The sequence below is a fragment of the Pinus tabuliformis genome, chromosome 2_2 (genome assembly GCF_031772625.1).
Source record: "Pinus tabuliformis cultivar Carrire ecotype Pingquan chromosome 2_2, CPIR1, whole genome shotgun sequence".
Taxonomy (NCBI): Eukaryota; Viridiplantae; Streptophyta; class Pinopsida; order Pinales; family Pinaceae; genus Pinus; species Pinus tabuliformis.
This window is the reverse complement of record NC_142300.1, coordinates 21642023-21655115: the sequence shown is the minus strand read 5'-3', so window position 1 is coordinate 21655115 and position 13093 is coordinate 21642023. Positions and strand designations below refer to the sequence as shown.

At 38.5% G+C, this 13093-nt stretch overlaps 1 protein-coding gene across 1 annotated transcript in view; it reads left to right on the top strand.

Moving 5' to 3' along the window:
- Nucleotides 1-12886, top strand: part of LOC149191334 (kinetochore protein NDC80 homolog) — a 40045-nt gene extending 27159 nt beyond the window's left edge. Inside the window, exons 3-4 of the mRNA XM_089404175.1 lie at nt 12136-12282; nt 12504-12886. Coding sequence (XP_089260301.1) covers nt 12136-12282; nt 12504-12707 — 351 coding nt within the window. The 3' untranslated portion in view covers nt 12708-12886. The remainder of the gene's footprint in view (nt 1-12135; nt 12283-12503) is intronic.
- Nucleotides 12887-13093: the final 207 nt, after the last annotated feature.

Genomic DNA, 13093 nt, shown 5'->3' with positions numbered 1-13093 from the left:
TTTCCAAGGGGTTCAAACCCATCCTAGAAGGGTAATAAAAAAACGCCCTTTAAAAAATTGTAAATTTTTAAAATCACTTGTCATTTATGAAGGAAAAATAGTATTATAAAATTTCAAATGAAGGGTCACATTTTCAACAACCCATGAACCTCAACACTCCCATCTCTTCGATGCTCAACAAGAATTGTACCTTTCCTATTATACAAGGATGGATGTGATTCATGAGAAAGATTTAGGATTTGATAGCCATTACTTTCCTTTGGCATCCAAAGACTAAAATAATCTGTATTCTTGTTGGCTCTCATCTATTCCTTGATATGGTGTACCCTTTCACGACATAAACTTCATCACAAGTTCATTCCTAGAGAATCCTATCACTGTGTTGATGTATCCACCATTTTAAGTGTCACTTAATGTAAGCTTCGAAGTGAAGCTTGGAGAAGCTTGGATACCTGATATTTTTGAATCCCTAATTGAATTCAAGTGTTAAGCACATATTTTATCCTTATTGATATGATAATTGGCATGATGTTTAATATCCATATCTAATGTGTTCAAATTCCTCCGTCACCATAATGTCATTTCATTTGTTATCTTTGCCTCAGCGCTTTGCTTTGCAAGAAACCAAAGCAATTGGTCATTGGTTATGGGTGTAATTGCAATGACATTACAAACTTATTAGCAAGATTCACTACAAATGGTTCAATAACAATTTTAAAGGCCAAACATTAGAGATAAGCTCATAACATTTCTCTTTCTTCTTGTTCATATAATATTCTCTCTTTAAAAACATTTAACATATTGACAAATCTAACACGGTTATAGCATTGCTATCTAATGGTTTCTTATTAATCAAGAGCATTAGTTGGCTTCTCGACGACTTAGTATTTTGTTCATTATGGCAATAGATACTTGAGAAAAAAACACATAATTAATACTTGAATGCAAATCTCTCTACAATCTAGTAATCTTGTATAGGTTTGGTCAAGCTCATTGTACATAATGCACTGTTTTTCTTTGTTTCACACAAAATATGTTAATATTTTGTTTGGGATAATAAACACTATTAAGATCAGTGATAACTTGTATGTTTTTGATTAAGTTTAGGACCTTGCACAAAAGGGATCCTTTCTATCACAAAACCAAAAATTGGGATTTTAACAGTAAGAATCATGATTTTCTATTCATTCAATTTTTTTGATACTAGTGTGATTTTCTTCTTCTTTCTAGGAACATTGTTACTAGTGTGATCAAAGGTGGCAAATATTTGAGATTGTTCCTTACATCTCTTTCCCTTCGTCTTAATGCATGCCCAAGTGTAATGAGATGCATCCTTTACAACCTTAATTCTTGCAACACCTTTTTTGATGCTTTGGTGGGATTCTTATGTAAGATATGGAGAAGGTAACATAATTCATGTTATCATGAGATCTATGCAATAGGGATTATGCTATAAATCCACTATGTCATGCATTTTTTGCATGGTTTGAGAGATAAAGTAAACAAACAATGTCATCACTAAGAATAAAATACTTGGTGGACTTAATGGGTAATTTTCCTTCACTTTGTGTTTGTATTGATTTTGGGAATTATAAATGTCTTAGCCTACATAATAAGAAATGCATGAAATTATACTATATTTGAACGTTCTTAGTGTTAATTTTAGCGATAGATAGTTCTCTGTTGTAGATAATTGCAATTTTAAACTTTTTCAACAATTTTCTCATTTCATTTACCCCGTATCATCATTAGCAATTATGTAGAGAGAACATTAACATAAACAATGCAATGGAACGATAAGGAATGCTATAAGAAAAACATACACAATAGGGACATGAATATTTAGGTCAGAGACCAGGGCAAAACCCCACAAGGGGGAAAACCCAAAATCAATTCTTCTTCTTCTTAGATATTCATCAAATGTTAAGCTGAGATACAATGTACAATAGTAATGACACACAAGTCTTTCAACATCAAACACATAAGGCCTCCTAGGGCCAACCCTAGATCATACATGATACTCATAAGGTGGCAATAAACAAGTTTATCAAGGAGAGAATCACAAGACCACTGATAGGGCTGCCTCCATGTCACTATAAGTAGCATACATCTCTGTCTCAAGTAGCATACAAGTAATTGCCATAGGAGCACGTACCACTGTCATGGTCATATCACTTTCAAATATTGTTATCAACAAAATCATAAGTATCATAGCCATATATCACTGACACAAGCATAGGTGTCACGGCCATACATCAATATTATAAGAACAACCATTATTGCCATTCATAACTGTAATAAGAACAACCATTACAATCATCACTATCATAAGGACAACTATTACTGCCAATCATCACTGTCATAAGGGCAACCATTATTGCCATTTATCATTATCAAATCACATAAGGTAGGGCACATAAAACCTTGCTCAAGTAGGACTCTTTCTAACAGTCCTCCAAACTATGCACAAGTTGTCATTCAAGTCTATCCAAACATGACTAACAAAACCATCAAACTTGGATATCCAACATACCTTTTTATACGCTGACTTCCTTCCATGGCCTGTGCACTTTCCACTGAGGCTTCGATCCTGATTAGGGCTTCTTGTAATGCTATATATCTGCTCCCAATGCGGCCTCAAACCACCGTGTTGATCCTCTTCCTATGAGCTCTTATTCCTGTGCTATTCAACACGAAATTTCGACAACTATTTACAAGTTTGCTCCATGATGATATGATCTGAGGTTTGCACTCAATTAGGGCTTGATCCTCATGTAGCATCCACAAAAACTTTGACCCTGGTTAGGATACCTGTACAACCTTGTTCTCGGCCTCTATTCCTCCTCAATTCTTGTGAAATCCTTCCTTATACTTCTGCGCTGGTTCCTCTAATAAACTGGCTATACTCCAACATTAACTTAGATATTTCGACCCTCCAAAATAGGCCTTACGACCCTCACCAAATAACTACAATAGGGCTCAACCCTTTCTTAAGTGACCATACTCCAATGTCTAAGAAATACGAGGAGATATGCAACAAACACAATCCAAAATTGACCTCACAAACTTGGCTAGCTACTCCTAGAACTTGTCCAAACCAAACGCAAGAAAAGACCAATATTAGACTCCTCCAACTCGCTAGGGCATCTGTAGCTACCTCAAAATTCTTTCTTCATTGGTGAGTTGCTCTTCATGCGTTTAAATGAGCTGCAAGGCCTCTTATTCATACAAGATGTTGGAGGAGCCAGGGGGTATCTTAATGCCAATGTAACCCTTCATTTTGATGAGGTCGACTTGAGGAAAAGCCTCTTTCAATTTGCTCTAGAGAATATTTAAATATATTTATCAAAAGCCTTGATGATTGCTTGCCCAAATAAATTTTATGCCACATTAAATAATGACGAGAGGAGTGCCAAAATAATACCAAAATAATAATTTCCTTTTATCAATTAGAATTCTCTTTTGGGGCAAGATGGTTTCTCTTTGGGGTAGCTGGGCTTCTCTTTGGGATAATTGGATTTCTCTTGGGGAAATTCATCTCGAAGCTGCCCCAAATTTCAACACTCCCTCTCAGCTAGGGAGGAATTTCTAGTTGTACCATGTGTCTCATCTCGGATGTACATGTCTCGACATAAGAGAAGCTCATCTCATCTCATAGAAGAAGAATAATCCACAACCAATGGTAGGGGAGATCGATTTACCACAACCAAGTCCATGGCAGTCACAAATGACCTTGGTAAAGATCACACACACCCTTGTGGTTTCCAGGTTAGGCTCCATGACATCATCTTAGCTGAACAATGATGGATCGATCCATAGAAGAAAAAGAATGATCCACGCTGACAATAGGGTAGATCAATCTACCACAACCAAGTCCTTGGCAATCATAAATGACCTTGGTAGAGATCATCTAAAGCCTATGCCGATTGATTGACCCTCTCCCAACTTGATCATTATCGATCAAGTGGTAGAACATTTGCATCCAACACTTAGGGGGATCAATTTACCATAACCAAGTCCATGGTAGATGCATTTGACATTAGGTAAAGATCATACGCACTTAAGTATCCTCTCCCATGTGGCCAAGATGGGAGGCAATCCCAAAAAGCTTAATCGAGTCCACGACCCCTTTATAAGGGTGACTTGTGGGTAGGATGCAAACTAAGGTATGTACTCAACCAGGGCGATGGCTTTAAGGAGTATGCTCACCCAAGAGTCTAGCTACACAACCCTCTTCACCAAGTGTTATGAGGACAAATCGCAAGTGCGGACACATAGTGATCTCCCAAGATCCTAAAGGAAACTAGAAACAAACAGACAATTGAATAGCTCTTTTACTAAGCTTACTTCGTTTGAATTGTAAATACAAGAGTAGGAGAATAAGCCTCTTACCTATTTGCGAAATGCTTGATGGAGATCCCTGCTTCGTCCCGATGCAACTTCTCAATGCTCAAAGAGACCTGCAATCACAGACATAAGAAAGATCAAAGGCATATGCAACATAACAATTCAAACAAGCTTAATCTAATGATCAAGGAGATTAGAAATTGAAATTATCTTAATGAATATCAAAAGAGACATAAATCATTCATCATTTCAGTAAGACAATACAATGGAAAAAAGGATTCATTTGTATTAATTCAAGGATAAAGAAGAACCTTACAACCTCTGCCTTGATGTCACGAGGTTCCTCCCAAATGCCTCTAACCCTCTCCTTAGATGATAAGCCTTCCAATCTAAATCCAATAGCTTAAGTGTATCTTTTCTGAACCTCTCAACCCTTCTAGCATGTAGTCAATTTATAGGCCAAGAGGAAGAAGTTTCAGATCCAAAAGAGAAGGATGACATCCTCTAATTGGGAGATTAGGGTTCCTTGATGAGAGGGAATTAGCTCCATGATCTGAGGGGTATGGCTTGAATAGATATGACCCAGAAGCTTTCAGTTGGGATATATTTGCCCAACAATGCTTTTGGAATTCACTTTTTATTTTTACTTTTCTTTGAGTTATGTGCGCGGTCTATAATGGAAGACAAAGTGCAGTTCTGCGCAGGTTTCAGGGATAGAAACTGCAAATGTGCGGAAACTGACTAGAAAAAGCGTGCAGGTCATACTTAACAAGCCATTTTACCCAAAATTCACATCTTCTCCAAGGGTTTTTGATTGTTTGACCTCTAAGGGAGTGTAATGAAACATGTTTATGGATGGCGAGAGATCCATTTTAACAGTCAAGTGTCATGGTGGCAAAATGACGTGTAACATCAAGTCCATGGCTAGTCATAAACACAGGGGAAGGTATATGCTCAATGTTCTTGATTAGTAGTGTTCCCTCTCAAGGAAGGATACATTCTCTTGCACTCTAAGTTGCTCTTTGAAGAATATGAACTTCAATGGCTTGGTGAGAATGTTTGCAACTTGCTCATCTGCTAAACTTTAATTCTGCAACAAATCACTGTCAGAACCTCATTGCTACCTCTGTGTTGGAGTGTCAATGCTCAATCAGTGGCACCATGTCTAACAATCTTGTAGTCAGGTTGCAATATGATTGGCCGGACTAAGTGCATTGGAAGTCTGCTACCTGCTTTTCCTGGAAATCAAAGCAAGACCCATACTGAGGCAACACCTCAATGTGTTCTTCTTGTTTACAACACTCCTAGTTCACTTGGCATCGACATATTTCTCAAGTCACATCACTATATCAATCCATGATTGATTGTATCATCTAGGTATCTCAATACCAACTTTGCAACATTCCAATATTCATATCGAGGCTCTATCAAGCTCAGGGTACATGCTGCAAAGCAAGGATCCATCTGGTTGCTGGCTCATCATGGGATCCACCAAATCTGAATCTGAAGAGGAGTCTCTCAACTTCTTCTGTGTAATCCATCATGCCAAGTCTCTGACAACATACTTCCCTTGACAAGTCAGTCATCATCTCTCTGTTACATTTCTAATCTCAAGAAGTGGATCACCTTGGGCTCAGAGGTCAACTCCCTTTGATACTAAACGATGAGATGATATGATCTTGTTAGAAATAAATTATTAGCATATGAAACCAAACATCAAAGACATACCTTAAACCTTGAAGAAAGGTTGGTGTCCACATTAGATGTCCATCAATCCAAGTATACCAAGCCTAGAGGACTTGCTTCAATCCGCAATCATGAGTCTCCTACCCAAAGCCATGAGGTAGCCCCAAGTATGATTCTTACTTAAGTATCATGGAGGAAGACAACTTCACATTTCCTTAAGTATCATGGAGGAAGACAACTTCACATACATTTGATAATAATGCATCTGGCAACATGTGCTATGATCTTATCATAGTCTTTTGAACTTTCTTTCATGAAGGATATATTGCTCCTAGGGACTTCTTGTCTTAGCGCATCTCATCTGATTGTTACATCTAATCTTGATAGTTTAGCTCCTCTGGATAGGAAACCTCTTCAGTCATAGTTATCAACTTGGGAGACTACAATCCTTACTTCAAGGTCTGAGTTGTTGTCCATTTTCAATTGCCACTCTAATCAGGGGCTGCTCTACATCGTCCTTAATCTTAATATTGAGGACTTAGTACCTGTTGACCCCTGAACAAGAGCAAGAGCAATAACAACAATGTAAATATTTACAATGAGAGTCTACCTGATGATGAAGCATGACTTTTCATCTTGATGGCCCTCAAGATGAATCTGCTTTCCCTGATCACACACCCATTCAAAAAGATAGGGAAGGAAGCATTTGGTTAGCAAATTACTCATGCATGAAGAATAAACTATAGTTTAAGAAGATAAAACAATGTAAACAAGAACAATGTAACAAAGAAATACTGTAAGTTTTCAAAGTACTTATCTTTAATGATGTTTGAAGGAAGCTATCAACTCCCTCTTGATCCTGCCTCCTTATGGCCATGAGGCACCACATTATCAACCATATGTCATTGTCATCTTTAGAAGAAATGTGTCTTCTTGAACACCACCTGTATTCTCATTTCCAGAACTTTAATCTCTTGACCACAGGGTTTGCATCATACCATCTCCTATTGGGAGACAAGCCCATCTAGGGTTACTTTGAATTTGTTATAGGTATTGAATTTCCCACTTGAACTCACACTAGGGTTCCAATGCTATAGAACATAAGTTTTTTCCATATCCAAGGCCACTCCTGGGGTTTGGCCCAAACCCTAACCTTTATTTGTAAGAACAAGGGCTCTCAAGGGTTTTCTCCAATGCATTGAAATAGTAAGGAAAGTTAGAAGAAAAGCATACACAATAGAGACACCAAGATTTAGGTCAGAGACCAATGCAAAATCCCGCAAGGGGGAAAACGCAAAATCAATTCTTCTTTTTAGATATTCATCAAATTTTCAGCCGAGATACAATGTACAATAGTAATGAGACACAAGTCTTTCAACATCAAATACATAAGGCCTCCTTGTGCCAACCTTGGATCATATAAGATCCTCATAAGATAACAACATACGAGTTTATCAAGGAGACAATCACAAGACCACTGATATGGCTGCCCAGTGCCTCCATATCACTGTAAGTAGATACACATCTGTCTCAAGTAGCCTACAAGTTATTACTATAGGAGCACGCACCACTGTCATGGCCATAGCACTGTCAAATATTGTTGTCAACACAATCATAAGTATCATAGTCATATATCACTGACACAAGCATGTGTTACTGCCATTCATCACTTTCATAAGAACAACCATATCAATCATCACTGTCATAAGGACAACTATTATTGCCAATCATCACTGTCATAAGGACAACCATTACTGCCATTCATCATTATCCAATCATATAAGGTAGGGCACATAAACCCTTGCTCAAGTAGGGCTCTTTCTAACAATCCTCCTAACTGTGGACACGTTGTCATTCAAGTCTGTCCAAAAACACTAACAAAACCATCAAACTTGGATACCCAACATACCTTTTTATAGGCTGAATTCCTTCCATGGCCTGTGCACTTTCGACTGAGGTTTCGGCCTTGGTTAGGGCTTCTTGTAATGCTATATATCTGCTCCCAATGTGGCCTCAAACCACTGTGCTGATCCCCTTCCTATGAGACCTTATTCCTGCTCTATTCAACAAGGAATTTCGGCCACTATTTACAGGTCTACTCCATGATGATATAACCTCATATCTACACTCAATTAGGGCTCAACCCTCCTGTAGTATCCATAGAAACTTCGGCCCTAGTTAGGGTACCTATACAACCCTGTTCTCGACCTTTATTCCCCAATTCTTGTGAAGTCCTTCCTTATACTTCTGCACTGGTTCCTCTAATAAAGTGACCATACTCCAACATTAACTCAGATATTTCGACCCTCCAAAACAGGCTCTACGACCCTCTCCAAATAGCTGCAATAGGGCTTGGCCTTTTCCTAAGTGACCATACTCCAACAACCAAGAAACACAAGGAGATATGCATCGAACACAATCCAGAATTTACCTCGCAAACTTGGCCAACTGTTCCTAGAACTTGTCCAGACCAAACACAAGAAAAGACCAATATTAGACTCCTCCAACTCGTCTAGGGCATTTGTGGCTACTCATAAATCTTTCTTCTTTGGTGAGTTGCTCTTCATGTGTTTAAATGAGCTTCAAGGCCTCTTATTTATACAAGACGTTAGAGGAGCCAAGGGGTGTCTTAATGCCCATGTGACCCTTCATTTTGATGAGGCCGACTTGACGAAAAGGCTCTTTCAATTTGCTCTTGAGAATATTTAAATATATTTATCGAAAGTCTTGATGATTGCTTGCCCAAATAAATTTTATGCCACATTAAATAATGATGAGAGGAGTGCCAAAATAATACCAAAATAATAATTTCCTTTTATCAATTTGAATTCTCTTTTGGGGCAAGATGGTTTCTCTTTGGGGTAGTTTGGCTTCTCTTTGGGGTAATTGGATTTCTCTTGGGGAAATTCATCCCGAAGCTGCCCCAAATTTTAACACTCCCTCTCAGCTAGGGAGGAATTTCTAGCTTTACCATGTGTCTCATCTCGGATGTACATGTCTCAGACATAAGAGAAGCTCATCTCATCTCATAGTAAAAGAATAATCCACAACCAATGGTAGGGGAGATCGATTTACCACAACCAAGTCCATGGTAGTCACAAATGACTTTGGTAAAGATCACACACACCCTAATGGTTTCCAGATCAAGCTCCATGACCTCATCTCACCTAAATAATGATGACTCGATCCATAGAAGAAGAAGAATGATCCACACTGATAATAGGGGAGATCAATCTACTACAAGCAAGTCCATGGCATTCATAAATGACCTTGGTAGAGGTCATCCAAATCCTATGTCCACTGACTGACCCTCTCCCAACTTGATCGTCATCGATCAAGTGGTAGAACACCAGCATCTAATACTTAGGGGATCAATTTACCATAACCAAGTCCATGGTAGTTGAGTCTGACATTAGGTAAAGATCACATGCACCTAAATCTCCTATCCCATGTGGCCAAGATGGGAGGCAATCCCAACAAGCTTCATTGAGTGCACAACTCCTTTATAAGGGTAACTTGTGGGTTGGATGCATGCTGGGTTATGTACTCAAACAAGTCCATGGCTTTAAGGAGTACCCTCACCCAGGAGTCCAGCTGCACAACCCCCTTCATCAAGTCCATTGATAGTCATAAAGAAGAGGGAAGGCATATGCTTAGTATTCCTGATCAACAGTTTTCCCTCTCGGGGAAGGATACATTTTCCTGCACTCTAAGCTGCTCTCTGAAGAATATGAACTTCAATGGCTTGGTGAGAATGTCAGCAACCTTCTCATCTGCTGAAGCCTCACTGCTTCAGTTCCGCAACAAATCACTGCGGGAACCTCACTGCTCCCTTTGTGCTGGAGCCTCAATGCTCCATTAGTGGCACTATGTCTGACAATCCTGTGGTCACGCTGCAATATGATCGACCACTGTTGGACTGAGTGCAATGGAAGTCTGCTACATGCTCTCCCAGGAAATCAAACCAAGACGCATACCGAAGCAACACCTCAATGTGTTCTTCCTGTTTACAGCACTCTTGGTTCACTTGGCATTGACATACCTCTCCAGTCACATCACTATCTCGATCCATGACTGATTGTTTCATCAAGGTATCTCAATACCAACTTTGCAACATTTCAATATACATATCCAGTCTCTATTAGGCTTAGGGTACATGCTGCAAAGCAAGGATCTATCTGGCTGCCAGCTCATCTTGGGATACACCAAATCTGAATCTGAAGAGGAGACTTTCAACTTCTTATGTGTAATCCATCATGCCAAGTCTTTGACAACATACTTCCCTTGACAAGGTTGTCATCATCTCTCTGTTACACTTCTAATCTCAAGTAGTGGATCACCTTGGGCTCAAAGGTCAACTCCCTCTGGTACTGAACAGTGAGATGATACGAACCTATCTGAAATAAATTATTAGCATATTAAACCAAATATCAAAGACATACTTTCAACCTTGAAGAGAGGTTGGTTTCTGCATCATATGTCCATCAATCCAAGTATTCCAAGCTCAGAGGACTTGCTTCAATCTTCAATCGTGAGTCTCCTACTCAAAGCCCTGAGGTAACCCCAAGTATGCTTCTTCCTTAAGTATCATGGAGGAAGCCAACTTCACATACATGTGATAATAGTGCATCTGGCAACAGGTGGTAGGATCTTATCATAGTCCTTTCCCTCAGAGAGCACATTCCTTATCACTGTTTAACTTTCATTCATGAAGGATATATTGATCCCAGGGACTTCTTGTCTCAGAGCATCTCATCTGACTGTTACATCTAATCTTGACAGTCTACTCCCTCTGGATAGGAAACCTCTTCAGTCATAGTTATCAACCTGGGAGATTGCAATTCTTCCTTCGAGGTCTGAGCTCTTGTCTATTTTCAAGCGTCACTCTAATCAGGGGTTCTGTAGATCCTCCTTAATATTAATATTGAGGACTTGGTATCCATTGACCCTACAACAAGAGCAAGAGAAATAATAGCAAGGTAAATAAATACAATGAAAGTGTACCTGATGATGAAGTAGGACTGCACAGTCCTATCTTTCTTTCAGGAGAATCCTCTACATTTTGAGCTTCTACATGTCTTCATCATCTGTTGCAAGATTTATCCAGTAGACATTACTGTCTTTCTTCTCTAAACATGAGAGTGGCTCCTTTATTCTTCTGTTCCAGCTCCCTCTCGGAGCTAACTCTTCCTGCGTTACTCTTCATCTTGATGGCCCTCAGGATGAATCTGCTTTCCTTGATCACACCCTCATTCAAGAAGTCAGGGAAATAAGCATTTGGTTAGCCAATTACTCATGCAGGAAGAATAAACAGTAGTTTAAGAAGATAAAACAATCTAAACAAGAACAGTGTCACAAAGAAATAACATAAGTTTTGAAAGTACTTATCTTTAATGAGGATTGAAGGAAGCTATTAGCTTCCTCTTGAACCTGCCTCCTTCTGGCCATGAGGCACCACATCATCAACCACACGTCAATGTTGTCTTCAGAAGAAATGCATTCTCTTGAGCACCACCTGTATTCTCATTTCCAGATCCTTAATCTCCTGACCACAGAATCTGCATCATACCATCTCCTATTGGGAGACAGGCCCATCTAGGATTACTCTGAATCTGCCATAGTTACTGAATATACCACTCGAAATGACACTAGGGTTCCAATGCTATAGAACCCAGGCTTTTAGGATAATTTTGTTTTGAAATGTGTACTTAGTTCACTATTGTCAATTGAAGTGTAAGTATTTTTGTGATTTGAAATAAATAGTATCCCTTCAAATTTGATCACTGGTACCAGCCTCTTGGGTTGCATAACGCATTTCTGAGTTGGAATTTTGTAGGCCAATCACCTCTGGTCCGCCTTTTAGCTGAGAGGATGCATTTATATCCTTGTTGCTGTGCAGTACATATGTGTTAAATTTGGTGAATGCTTTCTCCTTGAGTGAAATCTATGCCATCCCCTAACTATGTCAGAGTGTTACTGTATTTGTGCTTCTTGCCTTGATTCACATAATGAGATTTGAAAAGCGTACTTCGTTTCAACTGAAATATGTTCCAATTTGGCAAACTTTGTGATTTTACAAATTATTATTCGTGTGTGGGTCAGCTTGAAGCACGTTATAACGCAATAAGAAAAGGTATGGAAGATTACATTTCTTCAAAGGTAGCTGAATGTGAAAGGTTGTCAGCAGAAGTAGAAAACAATGAACAGGATATGAAGAAAAAAGAAACAGAAGCTGATGCATGTTTAAAGGTAATGGCTACTCTTTTACTTCAAGTTTTCAAGTGAGAGTAATTACTGGCACTAGTTAATGGATTAAAATATACCAAGGACTAAAGTATTTCAAACTATTTAGTAGTGAGGTTGCTTTTGTTAGCAGTAACATATGTTTTCCATGTTATATTGTAGCAAGATTTTCTATTTGCTTTTGAACAATATTTGGCATATTCTGAAGCATTTTTTTTTTTCTCCAGAACGCTAGATTGGAATTAGAAGAAATCACGAAGCACTATGATGAAGAGATTCAGGTTTATTCTAGCGAATTGTTGCAAGTGGTTGATAGAATTGCAAAGCATAAAGAATACGTGGAATCAACCATTTCCACAGTCAAGACGGCTGTAGATGAAACCACCCAAAAGATAAACCACATGTACTCCAATAGAAGATATAAATCATGAGTCTTCAGATGCAATATTTTAGATGTTGGTAGTTTCTTAGCATGATCATATCGATGATGGTCCATTTAATTTGCCACTTTGCTGAAAGGCCACTGAGTAGTTTTATGTATAACAATAAATATGACATGCTCTATATGATTTACCACTTCGTTGAAAGAGAATTGTGTAGTGTTCATGTATTGCGTTAATTTCATTTTTTGATCCGTAAATCCTTTCAGTTGATTTTTTTCTTTGAAATATATGTAAATGAGAGTATTCAATATTTAAAAACGTTTTGGAGTCTACTTATTTCAAATTGGCGAGGCTAGTTGCATAAAGTGGAACATCTATATAACATAATGAAATATTTAAATGATTTAAATTACCATTTCCTAGTTTAACTGACA